The sequence below is a fragment of the Aptenodytes forsteri genome, unplaced genomic scaffold, assembly GCF_000699145.1.
Source record: "Aptenodytes forsteri isolate BGI_AS27 unplaced genomic scaffold, ASM69914v1 Scaffold33, whole genome shotgun sequence".
Lineage (NCBI taxonomy): Eukaryota > Metazoa > Chordata > Aves > Sphenisciformes > Spheniscidae > Aptenodytes > Aptenodytes forsteri.
In genome coordinates this window covers 4576761-4593975 of record NW_008795037.1, presented here as the reverse complement: position 1 = coordinate 4593975, position 17215 = coordinate 4576761, and the positions used below count along the sequence as shown (strand labels likewise).

The following is a 17215-nucleotide window of genomic DNA, read 5'->3' as shown; positions in this document are numbered from 1 at the left end:
ATGGACCTCTAAAAGATATCACAAGGCACATTTACCGTAAATTCCAAGGGAAAAAGTAATAATGAACATACATTAGAAGTGTACTAGTTTGCACTCTCTATTCAGCCTTCCCCCCCGCCTTTGTAAACATAAAAGGTCCAATTTACAAAGTCAGCATTATTTTGAAAAATTTTACTTCCCTGTATAATGATCAAAAATAATTAAAACTGAATGAAGACTGTCAAAACAAATGAACAATATATATTTAGGTGCATTATCCTTGCAGGTTTTCAGTATTGTGTTTGTTCATTTTCTCCTCAACTGAATTCACAACATTTACTCATTCACAATGGGTCTCTACATTCACATCTGCACAGCGGTTGCCTATGGAAATGCGTTAAGTATCAGCTTTCAGTGTTGCTTCTCATATGCCCTCCCAGCTGTAAATGAGGTTAGGAAACAACACTGTAAACACAGAAGTCCTTTCAAAAAGTAAAATAGTGGGGAAAAAAAAGCCTATCAGGAAATTTGATTTGTACTTCGGTTTCATTCTTAAAGGAACGCCCAAAGCTTGACAGCATTTCAAACTACTGAAATACAAAACATTAAAGGAAGAGACAGCAGAATAAGGCATTCTGTTTTTATGATAGTCTTGTATTTTTACTATAAAGAGCAGAATAAGGCATTATAGTAATAACACAAGCGTACTACAAAAACATAAATAGCACTGAATGCTGAGCTCATTGTTCTGAGTAGTGGGTCGCTTTATTTTTATCCCCCCCCCCAAAGAAAACAAGCCATTGCAATTCCTTCAGCAAAAAAACAGGGGACACACACACAGATGTCATAAATAATTCCAATATAAACCCATGCTAATTTATTTAATGCGAAACTCCGACACGCATTACTTAGGGGTGAAATTGCACCTCCTCGTATTGTGTATGCAAAATAAAAGTGAACAGATGTGCTCTTCCAAACCAAGCTATTGCTACAATTAAACCAACAGTCATTTTACAAACCAGCGAGCTATTTCATGTGCATCTACGGCGCTAATCATCTTTTCTCCACTACCCCAGCCCAACAGAACAGCGAGTTATTTATAGAGTTATCTATCTTGCACTTTGCAGATGATGCCTAACATTATGACAACAGTGAAAAGGTCTCCGTACCTGCCTACCTAAAACAAGTTTCTGTAAAGTAATGAATAGAGACAGCTTGGGGACTATCCACCTGCACTGCCTGCCTTTTACTGCCTGCAAAGTGAAACCACAAGGGATTGGCAGAAGGTACTTGTCTGACAGGGCCAGGACAGCCTTTCTCCTCAGTGACAGCCTGGGCCTAGCCTCTTAAACCTGACCCACCATAATTCCTTCACAATGCAGCAGCGAGGCAGCTGACAGTAGCAGCTGCACCTCCTAAGCGAGATGGATGGAATTTTCATAACTAGTTCCCCAAGTTACATTTTACCTTCAAGATAATTTATGAGCTGCTGTGGAGCCTTGAAGAGACAATATGCTTGCCATAAAATTAACTGTAACAGTCTTGTAGGTTATAATTAACACTGGGAGGGTAGCACCAACTGGATGAAACACATGGCATAATGGATGGTGAAACTGGAAATTAAGGAAGCTAACAATATCATTACTGTGCACATCACTTTAGTGAAACCTACGCTTTCCAGGGGTTAATTACAATCCCCTTCTAACGTACACATTCTGACGGGGAGTGGATGAGTGTCACAGCTAGGAGGAGGCAGGTTTGCTGGCAAGGCCACCTTGCACCTGGACTGATGTATATATTGGTTTTTTGCCTGGAAGAGATATACGTGTCAAAGCAGCAGCACCAGCACCTGAACATCTGGCAGCAGGCACACCGTAGCTTAGAGATAGATGATTGCTCAAGCCTCATAGAATATTTCATTTTCTCTGTAGCCAGCAAAGAAGAAAAAATCCTCTGTGAGATTTCACTTAATGGCACACATTATTAATTTAAATGACTTGAGCAAAGAAAAACATTTTAACTTTATATTGCCATAACTTAGCAGCAAATTAAGATTTTTTTTTTTCATCGGTGTATTATCATCTTGGTTTATTACATTAGTCTTTAGAAACATGCAGAGCAATCCTTTTAGCATCTTGCCTGTCAAGGGAATACTGAACTGAAGATGCAACGCTAGTGAGCTAGTTAATCAGAAATAATATTATAAACTGCTGCCATCTTTGGGAAGGAGAACATGCAATTCATCTACCTGTAGCTAAGATTCTACTCTCTAGCCAAGGCTTAAGGAATCATTAGTGTAATGTATTTATTTGAATCTCTCTCAAATTATTTTAATTAAACTTTTTTTTTTTGTCCCTGGACAAGATACGTGAAAATGTACAGATAAATGATGCAACAGTGTCACCTACAGGCAAGCAAAACAGTTAAAAACCTTCTCCAACATTGCACCCTCTTCCCTCTCAAATCCCTTTCCTCCCCTCCTTTCCCCTCCTCCAACCTCCCTCTCAATCCTTAACCCACAGATCTGAATTTTGGGATTATCCAAAATTATCCATATAAAAAGAAGGGCAAATACCTAAAATGCTTTCAGAATGGCCTAATATAAAATAATTAGACCTTATATGCCTTACAATAAACATGCTGTACAGCTAACAAGTCATCTACGCTGGAGCGGATACATTGATTACCTTACATCTCCTGAGCACTTGTTCAAATCCACCTTTAGTAGGTGGTCAAAAATAATTCTGATAAGAATATTATTTAGAACTCAGAAAGACCAAATGTCGACATTACTAAATATGAGAAAATAAAAATGAGAAAATGTCGACTTGATCAAAAACAACTGGCAAAAATTTTAAGACTATTGTCTAGACTTGTACAAAAAATGCCCTCCAGCATAATTCGGAGCTAAATCTAACTCCAGCACATCCACGGGCATAACTGATGGATCCATTCATCTTATCCTTGTAGAAAGAGTGGAACACCCTCTTATTAGTAGCTCTTAAAACTCTCAGAACTCTCCTTTTCCAACAGAATACTCTTTTCTCCTAGTATTACTGCTTTTACTTTAATACCCGATAGCCTTTTCTTAGCTTCTCCCACAAACCCTGCATTTTGAGAGCCTGTTTCTCAGTTAATCTTTTTGATACATCTCAAGATACCTTTTTGTTTCAATTATTTCTCTCAATTTCTAATTATATCACTGATGTCCACTGTTGTTACTTTAACACACTTCTCACCCATGAGTCCTATCTGCTCCACCACCAACCCAGGCTAGATCATCTCTAGAATACAGCAGTACAGAAACATAAATGAGTATTGTGAATTACCAGTAAGTTGGGATGTTGCATACTCCAGAAGTGTCCTCAGTTGGCTAAGCTACTCAAGTAAGCTATAGTAGGATTTTCTTCTCTACTACTACATATGCTTTAAGCACTGTTCCCATTTGGGGCTGCTGTCATTCACCAAAACAAGACAAAGAATATGCAAACAACACAGGTTATGTAACAGGTTCCCAAGTTCTCTAGTTTGGCAGAACATCTTAAGCATAAGATCAAAAAAACTTCCTTTTTTAGCTCTTTTAAACATCATCATAGTTTATAATTAAGTAATTCCACAGCAATGATACATTAAGAATTGAAAATTCAGACAGAATAAACAGCACAAATAATATAGCCAAATTAAACTGTTAAGATGCCCCGAAGATCTCATTAGTAGTGAAAATAAGCAAGTACATCTAATTCTGTTCTCCGGTTCATCTTAGTTTCTCCGATTAGTTGATACATACATCATCAACATTAGTTGACACATTCTTTGACCTCCCAGTGGACTGCGCTTCCCTCTCGTCCAATGCTGTTGACATCGTTCAGTAATTTACACCATGGCTCTCTCACCAGCATATGATTATCTGTGTAAGTTACCACAACTTTTAGTGCAAGCAAACTGTAGAGCAATGCAACAGACTGACATTCTTCTTTTTGCCCACAGTCAGCCATGATATTCGTTGGCTTACCACTACCTCACAACCATGGTCTAGACTGCTTAGAGCATTGACAGCATCTTGCTCACTTTCTACATCTATTTAATTTTTGGCTGCTCCGAAAATGCCAGCAAGGGTACCAATTAGTGTCAGCTGTAACAGTTGCTTTATGTGATATACACACCTGCCTACTAGGATTGGAAAACCAATGCATTTTACATAGGCCATCAAACACAGATACCCAATGGGAATAATCTTTGGCACTATCTACCTGAACCATATTTGAACCACTGACCTGAAAACAAAAGGCTTTGTATTTCATTACCGATCCCTGGAGCCATCAAGTTCTATAGATGTGGAAAAACTTTAATAACATAAGGCTGACAGCATTTAAGACTTAAGTCATGAACTTCTGTAAGCATCTGCTCACTCATGCCTCATGCTATGACATGATAAGCACACCATTTGGCTAGGTAAACCCTTTATGTTACCCTCTGTTTTTTCTGTATTGGTAATATATACAGATTATTTAACACAGATCCTCCAAATTAAAATTTATTTAATTCAGCTTTATGACAGATAAAGCTGTGACAGTAATGGTACTAACAACAATAAAGTCCCGTTTGGATAAGGCTTCTATTATTTTACAGAAGAGAGAATTCTATCTTTAGACTCGTTTAATTTTAAATGTCTAGTTTTAGACAAAGTTTTAGTTCATACTAAGTTTGTGAGTAGTTTTATGAACGTGTTACATACCATGACATTAGCACATTTTGCTGAATGCAAAGGAAAGTACGGATTGATATTGCAGAAGAAAAACCTCAGTGGATAAAGCAAAATAAATCTATGATAATTTTTCATTCTCTCATATTTTATCCCTAGTTTATAACCAGGTCTTTAGCTAACACGGGCAGCTACAGAGCACTGTACACCACACTGAATTCTCCCGGCTCTTCTCCTTTTCCCCTGCCTCTGGCAGACACCATTCTCTCTTACAGGAATGATGACAGCTGATGCTAATGCTACTTTGTGGTTCAACTGTCTGATGATGTGGCTAACACTTTGTCTCCACAGATTATAAATTTGTCACCTCTGTGATCTATTCAATCTCTAGTACCCTGCAGCCTGGAAACGCAATAATCTCCATTTCCAGCATTCAGATGTCCCAGCGGTAGTGAGCAAATCATTGTCAAACCACTGGAAAAACAACACTAACTATCTTTCTTGTACTGCAATCATGAAAGCTTACATAAATAACGAAATGTCACCCATGCTGACTTTAAAAGCCTGCCCAAGTGAAATAAAGTCAAACCTCTAACAAATTTACCTAAAAAAAAAAATAAAATTAAAAAAAAATCATCAAATGCACTCTGATAGAGTGGGAAAATTCTTTATCACTTTTGGTTTTGGAAACTTTAATTGCACTATAAATAAGGACTAAATTTGTGTCATTTGTCAGTTTTGGAAGTGTCACTGAATCTTTTGAAAAATCCGTCTAATGTAACAAGAGGAAAAGCATGAAATCAAAAAAGGGAAATGTCAAAGAATTTTGATTTAGTAGTTATTTGGGTATGGGATGATGCATCTCTTTACGGTTTTCAGAAGTGGAGCATTAAAACTAAACTAAAATGGTAAAGTAAACCCTCAGAGTAAACACTCCCTACAAAGTGCCTAATGGAAGAGCCTGACACACACAAAAGCCACACACAGAGCTGAAGTTCTGTGACTTTTACCAGACTGCCTACAACACCATTTGTTTTAAGCCCCTACACCAAGTAACATTTTTTACACCATATTTGCTGTGTATATAGTGACATCACAAGGTAAGAAGCAGCATTTTCCGTAAGTAGCCACAGCTTGTAAACATAAAGTCTTTTCAAGGGTAAAGGGTCAAGACAGTTTCAAAGGAAATAATAGCAGTGGTTAAACAGCAGCATTTAATCAAGCAGTATTTCCATTGTTCTGGAGAGTACTTGTACCTATTGATCCCAAGCTTGGCTGCTTCAAAGACTCCTCAATACAAGAAACACAGGTGAAAGACAGAGGCGGAAAACAGGAAGGGTCATGAGAAGCAAAAGAAGTCTGGTAATAAGCAACTGGAGAAAAGTCAAAGGTCAGTCAAGGCAGCTGATGTCTAAGCATAACTACAGCAGGAGACCTGACAACTTCATTGAAGCCGCAGTGTTTTCTCCATTCATTTGAGAGCTGCAAGATTGGTTTTCAGTCTGCCTCAAAGCATCTTCCAGATTAACATACAGTATTCAGCATTACCATCTAAGTCACAATATACATTTACTTTCTGAAAAACTGTTTTAGGTTACATACTGGGTGCTGAACGGTTTAATTTTCTTCTTTTAAAGAGCATACACACGCACACACACAAAATATGAATATCAAAGAATCCAAATATCCAAAAATCTCCCCCCCCCCCCCCCCCTTGTGATTTCCAAAATGAGGAATCAAAATTTTTGTCTATGCTTGTTGCTAACTTACTATCTATTCCAGCTGACACAAATACTGTCCAGAGAGGACAACTGTTACAAAAAACCCACTGGAGAGCACGCAGCTGTGTGTACCGAGATCCTTACTAATTTCAGAAACATGGACGCTGGATTCCTCAACGTGAAAAAAAAAAAATCTGTCATTCTAATGTTACACAAAACAACCACGAAAGTTTTAAACAACCCAAATACTTCCCCCCACTCTCTGTCAGACTTTGATACCTCTGCAATTTGTCTGTTAAATCTTTGGAACTAGCGTAGCTCCCATTGCAGTAGTTTCTGAAGAGTTCACAATATTTCATATATTTATCATCTTGGCAGGCCTGTGAGAGTGTAAAAAATGTCAGTATTTGTCAACGAGTCTATCAATCGGTATTACCACATTTCATTTAAAAACTAGCATTTAGTGAGTTTCTGAAAAATACACAAAGTCTGTGACAGAAGGAAAAAACCTGCTTGGATTTTCCCAAAGCCTATGCTAACTTCTTAACCCACGGACTTTTCTTCTGTTACAGAAGGAAATATGTTCCTTCTTTACATCAACACCACTTTCTCCTACTGGAGCTAAAAAGAGTAAAATCTACCTCAATTACCTTCTTAGAGATGATCTAAAATTCCAATGTATAAAGAGGTGAGGCATAAGAAAAAAAAATTAACTTTTTTATATATTTTGTTTTCTGTTTTGAAGAAAATCTTCCTGTTTGTATCTCATTTAACATGCATACTCTTTTAGGATTCCACTCATATTCTTCATTGTTCTTCTAATTATAGAACCTAACAGCATTATCACAGATTAGGTACTCAGTTGTCATATTATGTACTTATAATTTAAATTCCTATATAAATATCCACATAATAATCCAGATTTCACTGCTGAGAGGTAAGACTATCTCAGTAGTATGAGAAGTGTTCACTGTAGCTAGAAAAAAAATTCATACTTTCACACTGTTATGTCAAAATTGTGAGATCTAAGAAAGGGTTTGACAAAGGCAAAAAATGCTAAGGAATTATATCTCAAGTTTGACTTGAAACCTGAAACACGATTTGCCATGAGCAAGAGGTTCTTTTTTGAAGTGTTGTGCAAAGATGGAAGAATATAACAACTCTAAAAATACACAGTGATCTGATCTACAAAATGTTATGGGTTGTAGAATGACCTCGTAAAATAGATTTTTTTCATTGTGTTATTTCAATGAGCCAAGGTTTTAATTGATTATATCCTGTAAGAATCAATAGCTTAACACTTTTATGCTGTTTATCTCATGACCCAGAAGAATTTTGTGTTTACTTTGGTCCAAATTATTTATTGAATGTTTATTCTGTTTTCACTACGTCAATTTGTCATTACATGATGGCCTAGAGAGAACTCTTAAGATTTCAGAATTTGACTAAGTAGCACATCTATGAAAATACAACCATCATAAATAATTTTATTTTTCCTATCAAACTTTTCAGTTCATTATGTCTGTCTCCAAAACTTTACATTTTCCATTACCTGGCTGAATTTCCCCTAAGGGAAATGGTGCAATTTCACTCAGGGAAATAGCATAATGGACATCAGAGTCTGCATCATGATAAAACCATTTTGGACTAATAAAATTTTTGCATGAAAGACTTATTTTAGTAATGCTTTAACTATGTTTTTTCCTAGCAGTTAATAATTTCAATGTAGTTAAACATTATCCTTTAAATTAATCTATTGTTGATTTCTTGATGACAGATTAAGTTTGGTAGTAAATGCATCGATATGAAAAATATAGCAAAAAACCTGCTAGCAATTAAGCAGAGTATGTTATGCAAGCCTTAAAGACAATATTATTATAACACGATACAAGTTCTATTAGGAGGAATAAAAGATACAATTTTTATTGAACTATACTGTCCAGTTCTCTTGGGCATTTACTGATCAGGAAAAGTGCAACATTCTCTCTTGAAATTCAAGTACTTAAGTACCTTTTTTTTTTCCTTTGGCCAAACTGTTTAATTATGATATAACAACTCTTCTGGTTCCAGTTAAAAAATAAAATAAAAAATGTCAATAGCATCATCAATGGGCTAAAAATATTAAGACCTTTTTTGAAAACGAATCAGGTGCAGATATTGAACTGTACTTTTTCATCCTTTGTCTCACTTTTCAAATGATAATTTCTTCCACAGCCACCATTAAATCTTGATCTATTCCAGCTCTCTGTATGGGTCATTGATTCTAGATGTACCATGGTTATTTTTAAATGTTTCCCTTTCGTAGAGAAAAAGAGGGCTGTCTAGAGCCAGATGGGTAACTTCACACTTCATTTATCAAACCCAATGCATTAGGCTCCACCCTCTCTTTCCCACTATTGCTGTTAAATTTCCATATAATTTGGTAACAATTTTCATTATCATACAGTGACCCTAAAAAGTCTACACAGGTTTGCATGGTTAGTCCACAATTCACAGCTGTTCCCTTTACCCTCTATTTGTTACAGTAGATTCTAAGGTTCCCCTTATTTATAAGCTGAACAGTGACCTTCTATAAGCAGAGGTCAAGAAGGGGTCAGTTCAAAGGGCTAGAGCAGCTCTTTAACAGCTATAACAACCTGTCCATCAGGCACTATCATGCAGTATAAACAAATCTGGGGCTTTAGAAACTCTGGACCATTTCTGTTAACACTTAGAGGACATTCACTGAGCCCTACCTGAAGTATTTTGGATCACTACCACTCAACATAGAACAACTTGAATCCCTAGAAGACCTGCTCAGATACTTAAGATACTGATGGCATCTTTGAGTCAAAAGTATATGAAACGGCGAGCCATAACACTAAGTGCACTACCATGTGTTTTGGACTATGGAGCTGAAGTAGAAACTTAGGAGTAATTTCAGTTAGTTAATATGCAGAAACACTGGTACAGCTTAAAGCAAATAATGCAAGGACATGCTTTAACCAAGTAGATACGTACACATATCAAACCAGTTCAGATGCCTTTCTCTGAGAAAGGCTAAATTTCTAAAAGTTCAATCACAGTTTGCATTAACAGTTCCCAGCATGTATTTTTTTTATTTAAGGTATCAATGACACAAACAAAACCCATGAAAGAACAGAATGCCTACCTAACTCTACAAAGACCAAGTGCAGAGTAAAGTTTTTGCCAGCTGCCCTCCCTTCGTTGACCTAAATTTCTCTTGAAGTTGTACTGTTCATAATGTGCTCTCTAATGCACAATGTAAGGTAATTAGAGTCATCTGTATTTAACTTCCCGAGGAAAAAAAATTCTATTATCTAATCTAGCCGATCCCCTGATAGCCTGTTGAAAGTAAAATACTGTAACCTATTGCCTGCCCTTTGACAAGTGCTAATTATTTCCTGTCCAAGCACATTTTTCTCATGTAGCTCCAAAGTACACAACAGACTGATCTCTAAAACATGGGCAGCCCTGCTAGTACCACGGCGGACATTTTGTAACTTTCACCACCGTATGCTTGATGGCTACCACAGCCAGTGCTTCATTCCAGACATCTAGCTGAAGCTTTGATGAAGTCAAGTGAGGTGTACGGTAACAGTCTGTTTATGCAGATCATATGGATGAGACTCTCAGATAGGTCACTGGGATGTGAAACATCAAATGGAAAGAAAAAGGATTATGGATATTTAATACTCAAAGGACACTTTCTTTCAGAACTTTCAAGGCACAATGCTCTTGAAATTTTCTTTCAGGTGTTTAGTTTTAAGGAGGCCTGCACTTTGTCTGCTTGTGCCTCTCCCCACCCCCACCCAAGAACTTCAGCATTTCTGGGTCAGAGACTAGACTATGTCTACGACTGCAACGCTGGCTCCAACCTCCGATTACGCTGCGAGCAGAGGCCAGAAACACTGTAACCTCATTACTTTCGAATGAGTCCCGACTTTGTATATTAGGAAATCATTGTTAAACTAGACGAACGCTAAAAAGATATTCCGCTCATTAGAATTGTTTAGCCTTTTCCTATCTCTAGGAAGCTTTCTATTCTGGTTCACAACAAAGATGCATGTGTCCCACGGAAAAGCCTTAAGCGATTGCCTCTGTTTCCAATGTAGCCACACCGTTTGCATTTTTTAGTAAGCATGGTGATGGAAGGCAAAAAAAACCCCCAACAACACAAAAATCCCTTAAATTCCTCAGAAAGGAAGAAAAAAACCCACATGATAATACAAACAATACTGTAGACCCGCCTTACTAAGCTCTTTTCCACTCCGAGATCTTAACTGATTGGTACACAAATAAACATTCCATACTCACAAGAACAGACTTACAAAACACAGCCCCTAATTTGTAATAATAATTGCTACTATGTAATAACATTTAATTTTTATCTAAAGCTTCTAAAACGTTTCAGGTCCACTCACTGTAATTATTGGGAACAGCAAAGCTACTCAAGTGTCAAGTCCAATATCTACAATTAACTTTTTAAAGTCAATCTCATTGAATTTTCAGGAACTTTCCAAAACTATATACTAACAAAACACAGGACAACTCCCTTAACTGGAACATTCAGTGCAGGTAAAAAAAATCATGCCAATTAAGTGCTAATTTTGATAAACAAATCTCATTTCAAAAAAATACTTTTGACTAAAACCTGTATTTAATTGTAAGCACAGGACACCTGGCTTTAAAGGAAAGCTGTACATTTGGTAGAAAAATTTCATAATATTTTATTGAAATATCATAAATAAGAAAAAAATAAGAGATTACTAAATGACTATAAATCTATAGCTTTTAGAAATAGATATGAAAAAAGGTGACATCAACTCATTTAGCAGCTAAAGAGAAGGACAGAACGTGGCATACGGTGGAAATTCTCTTTTTTGAATTCACATATTTCTGAAAGAGCTAGACGTATGATGTAACTGTAGTTCCTGAAATGCATTCATCTGACTACATTCCAATAACAAACTTTTTCAAATAAAAACATAAACAACTTTTTAAAATTGTTAACATCATCACCTGATTTATCACCATGGCAATACTTTCAATTTAAGAACTCGAGGATAATAAAACAGTCCCATGATGCAAACTCTAGCAATATGTACATTTACGCCAATCTCACCCAACATAACCCAGCTAACACCAGTAGGACACCATGAGAAAATGTGAAGATCATGAAGAAAACAGACAAGAAGGGTATCTATTAGCATGACATGCCAGCAAGGAGTATTGCTCATATTGTTAGCAATATAAGGAAAACCTTAGGGCACTTAAGGTGATACCAATCCTCAAATATGTATGCTGCCTATCAATCTGTTATCAATAGATTGCACTATATAAGCACAATAAGGGAGCATTCTACCCCTCAAAGTAACTCTGAAATCAGAAGCAGAAACATTGACTATTCCAGTCAAGGAAAAATACTATTTGAACAGTAAAAATTTTGATTTTTTTTTTTTTTAATGCCAACTTGCCCCCCCCGCAAGTGGATCTGTAGGAGTATATTTGATATACTTGTTTCTAATTTTATTATCTTACTATTTTTCTCAAATTTCTCACCTTGCTGTCCATTCTTTACGCAGCCTTTGTCGCTCAGTAAGAACTAGCAAGAAGCAGCTGATGGTTTCATTCCTTTGTTCCTCAATTTGTTCCTCTTTTCCAACTTCAGAGAGGACCAGGCTTGTCTTAAAGGGAAAAAACCACATAAAAATTATAATCTAGAAATAGGAAACAATGTGTAAAATTAATAAAAAGCCCATAAGCAAATAAGGACAGTAAATCAATAGCTTTTTTTATTACAGTTCCACTGCTGACAAATCAATACAGTAAATGATGGTTAGGAATGGCCACCATATATTTGGTATTTAATCAATGTACATGGCACATAAGGTAAACCTTAAAATCTCATTGCTTTAAGTAACACAAGACATTGTGCATTCTAGCTCTCATTTTCTTGAGACACAGTTCTTGTCTTTTCTAAATATTTTCTTGTATCAAATAATATCAGAAACGTTTCCTTCAATACAGCATTCATTTGGGGGACTTCCGCCTCCCCTTTGATCCTTTGTGAAGCTAAAGTAGAAAATACCTGTTTGCATTGTATCTTCTGAAAGGCATTTCTGATGATGTACCCATGTTCTCTTTATCATGAAATATTTCAAGTAAACAAGTAGTAAAACTCTACCTTTTTTCATTTATGGAATAAATTATAATTTGCTAAAATATATATACACACACACACACACGCAATGGATTTAAGTCATTGTGGAGTAGGATCACACTCAGTCTCTGCAGACCAAAAGTTATGGGCCTTCCCAAATGTTGTGTCGACAGTTAATGTTGATGTAACGAAACTGCAGATCTTCTTATCGTCCTTCATCCACCCAGCAAGCTAACTCCAACTCCCTCACTCCATCTTTACACCATCAACTACTAACTCACCCACCATTTTCTCCTCTTCTTTCCCCTATGCTTCCCTATGTCTGCCAACTTGGGAAGGAAACGGCACACGCTGATGGTCACGCTATTAACATGTAAGTCAACCAGTGTACATGTGCTGACTCGATGTGCAGCAGTCCAACCGCAACACAGAGATCTAGAGTCGATGCTGCAGTCTTTTCCTTCAGTGAAGATATCATATTTGCCTTTCTCGCCTTAACCAGCCACTGATTTTCACTTAATCATTTTTGGTATCCTAACCTTCAGCCACATGTTCTGCAAACGTTATCAAAGTATCTAAATGCTTTTGGGAAGGATGACTCAATGGACAGAATGCTCGCACAAACCTAGTTTCTTCACAGAAAAGGAGGTAAAAATATGCTTCTAACCCGAGCAGTTGTGGAATTGAGTTTGAAAACACAACTCAGATATCTCCAAGAGCTGCAACTGCTACCCCCAGCATGGCCTCTCTTATAGGAACAACATGACAAAAAGACACGGCATATTGCCTTCTCCTCAACATCACATACACATTACATTCTGCCCTGCCCAAATGTACAACCACTAAAATTCCTCTGGGGATTCTGTGAGATAAACGGTTGTTATTATCTTCAGTTTGTGAAAACAGGAAGATCTATCCGCGGTCTGACAGCTTTTTTTTTTTTTTCCACAAGAAAGAATAACATGCAGATTATACACTACTTAAGCTATGTAAAGTAAGCAGTGACATTGCTACTGCCACGGTGGTTCCAAGAGACAAGCATAACAGGGTTCAGAGACAGAAAATAATTTTATTACACCAACATCAGATGACAAAGACCAAAAAGAGCTTTCATCCCCATCTCCCAGCTCTATCAGTTGGCCTACCAAAAGGCATTACCCCGCAATATGGGAATTACACATCAAAAAACATTCTCTTGTAAAACCCCAAAATGTTCAAAACTATCTATACAGATCACATTCTTGACCCTGCTTTGACATTACAAAGCAAACAAAAAGCCAGAGAGTATTTTCAGATAAGGATTCCCTAACATGGGTTTCCCTTCCACCGACCTACAACACCTTTTCCACAAGCTCTAATATCCGCCAACTTCAACAATCCTGACCTTACAGCCACACTTCCAGCAACTGCACAGTTTAAAGCAGGATGTGATAGAGGACTTCAGCATATGAGAACATACTCACATGAGATGAAGAGATATACATTTTTTAATTGATGTAAATTAACACGCCTTGTCATTCAGAATAAATATACCTATTAAGGCTTTAGCTTTTCTATTTACCATGTGCAAGACTTGACACAGCACTATAACTAAAGCTTACGTCTGTATTACAGGATGATCAGACTGTAGCCACACAGCTAGGTCACAGTACACCAAGATTTCCCTTTCAGAATCCTTGGATGGCCTTATTAATCACAACGGGATAGGGAAATCCACTGGTGATAGTGTAGAAGTCTACTTCTCTCCAAGACTGCAGAATAGCCCCAAGTTTAATGACGCTATGCCTCACAAAACCGAAAGTACAGTTATTTGCAGGCAACAAACATCAAGATCCCCATAATAAGTGATTCCCAAAGTGTAGAGCATGGAGAACTGATAGTTTCTAAAGAATTTTCAGTTAAAATCTGATGAAAAGAGAATGTGGTTAGAGTATTATCAGTCAGAGAAAATGGGTGACCACTTCTCCAAGTATTCACAATCACATAATGCTTTTGTATGAATTCTGACGGCCTGGCCAAATTGCAGCTTTGGTACTGAGTTCCACTACCTAAAGTCCCCTCCATCTACAGGAACATAATAATTCTGGAAATTGAACATAATTTAATTTTTAGTGAGAGAACAATTATACTGCCCCAGCCCTCTGTTAACACCTTTCATTTTATGCGGTGATGTACACAGTTCAAGTCAAACTCATAGCTCGACACTGACATCACACATGCTTCTTTACTGAGCCCTGTGAGTACAGTTGCAGCTACCTGGAGGGTGAAATAGTACTGTTAAGCAACATACAACAACAATACATAGCAATTTAACTGATTTACTTGTTTTCTAAGAGTGCTGAGGTCAGTAAGGTTACCTGGAACGTGAGTGCAGGGCTTGATATGTAGCTTTTATAAAGGCATTTCTTAATAACTTGCTATTCTTATCATCTCAATAAAAATCCCAAATTGTAACAAATAAAGCAGCATTCTGGGTAAAATAATATTATAAAACATGTTCCTTTGAAAGTTTTCTTTTCTATGTAACTTGTTTTGGGATTTATTTTTAACAAGGGGATTCAATATATACCTTGACTGATAAAGGTCAAGGGTTCAAGAAACTCGGTCAAAGATGTTATCAGCTGGGAAAGCCATTTCCTCACATCAACACTGATAAAAATCCATCAGAAACCCAGCCCTCCTCTAAAGGGCAGGAACGACCTTCTTTTGAACATCACTACAGTTGCACGTCCCATCAAAGAAAATCTGACCTTGTGTCTCAATTCTTTTAATGTTCTTTAATGACAGATAATTGTCTGCAGAGGCCCCCTTTGCCCAATGCTGAGTGAAGCCTTCACGTTTCTGAACTGGACTCAACACTGACTCAGTGTTTTTCAGCACACTTGGGACCGCAGGACAGTAGAATAAATAAACAACGTAACCAGCCCTACAGCCTGTCTTATCTCATCCTTGTGTTCACAGAGATTCTTGAGGGTGGTAATGTTTACAAACTGTTGAAACTTTCTTTCTTCTGCTTCCTGAGCTAGCAAAAACATATCCTGGACAACCTAAGCAACAAGATTCCGCAAATTGCTTATCACTTGGGGGAAGCAACTTCTTGTCTCATTGGCCAGCATGTGTCTTTATTAAGTAGTACTGTTAATCTTTTCAGCAAATCTTACAGATCTATTAATGTATTTCCTTGTGAATCCCAAATGGCACGGTCTTAAAAACAAACACACAACCCACCTATCAAAAAAGCCCAAAGCTACATACGCATATATATATATATATAGATATATATCAGTTGCCAATCCAGTCTTCTATGTTAAGGATAGTACTTAGGAAGTTATACCCTTTACCTTCCTCCTGGTACAGTGGCAGAACTAAGTCTAGTGCTCTACTGACATATCAGGCAACAGCCATGAGAGCATCTTCTCTTATTACGTAAGAAAGAAAGGTACTAACATAAGATTTTAAGAGACCGATATAATATTCCTCTTATACCCACTGACAAAATATATCAGTGACATGGGACTGAATAGAAACTGTTATAACCAAGTCTTACTATTCACCCAGGATACACACTCAAAATTAGGTACCTTTTATGAGTCTTAACAAAGCTAACCCAGGTATTGTAACAGGATTACAATAATTTTTTTTCCTCTTAGATACACAATAGAAGAAACTATGTTTCAACATCAATAGGCCACTACCCTGCTTAACTGTATGTATCCTGGGTGAATACCATGACATGCTTACAAACAAGAAAAAAAAAAAGCAACCTCTAAACACTCCAAAACCCACACCGGTACATTTTTAGTCTTTTAAAGCTAGATTTTCCTTCCTTCAATGCAGACCTCTCGAGGAGCCAGACTTAAGGTTAGAAACATTGTATAGCTGGAGACATGAAGCCTAGTATTCTGTCAAACAAATTAGCCTTCAGTCTGAACTAAAGTGGCACTTGGGACAGTTTGTCTCTTGGTCCCACTTTATTGGGTCAACAAATCAGATTTTTCACTCTGAGTTAAGACTTAATTTACTCACCACCAGTTTAAACAGGATAAGCTTCTGAATCTTTACTAACCACTTCTACTTTAATATAGCAGTCATCTCTCAATAATCGATAACTAATACAGAAAGGAAAAACAAAGTGTAAAATCTGTAAGCAGGGCTAAAATTTTAAATGTGGTTCTGTATCTTCCTTGTTATTTTTGTGACTTTATTTTGCTCTTTGTGCAAAAAGTATCCTAATGAAATTCTGTAAAACTAGAACACCGTGCCTTTTGGGGGCGGGGGGGGACGGACAGGGACGATACCAAACCTGAAATCTATTAAGCTATGTTAATTTAAAATGTCATAACTTCTGTGTGATAAAAAAAGCTAGTAATTGCTTACAAACCACTGCTCATTTCTTATTTACTTCTAAAATTTTTACTTAAAATATTAGCAAATGCCCCATTTTCATTGATACGATAGAAGCAGCCAGTATGGTTTAAGTTATCACCCAGTAATTTGGGCACATTAAACCCAATTCTCTGTCTTTTGTTTATTAATCCACTATGCCAGATATCACAGTTTCACTCAGCAACCCTCATGTTTTGGATGATATTGAAAAATGGCTCATGTTTGTCAAAGTAAGTAAAAAAAAAAAAAAAAAAAAAAGGGGAA

At 36.9% G+C, this 17215-nt stretch overlaps 1 protein-coding gene across 1 annotated transcript in view; it reads right to left on the bottom strand.

The window, feature by feature from the left end:
- Positions 1 to 17215, bottom strand: part of FTO (FTO, alpha-ketoglutarate dependent dioxygenase) — a 258501-nt gene that overhangs the window by 129665 nt on the left and 111621 nt on the right. Inside the window, exon 8 of the mRNA XM_019471379.1 lies at positions 11965 to 12089. Within this exon, the coding sequence (XP_019326924.1) occupies positions 11965 to 12089 (125 nt within the window). The remainder of the gene's footprint in view (positions 1 to 11964; positions 12090 to 17215) is intronic.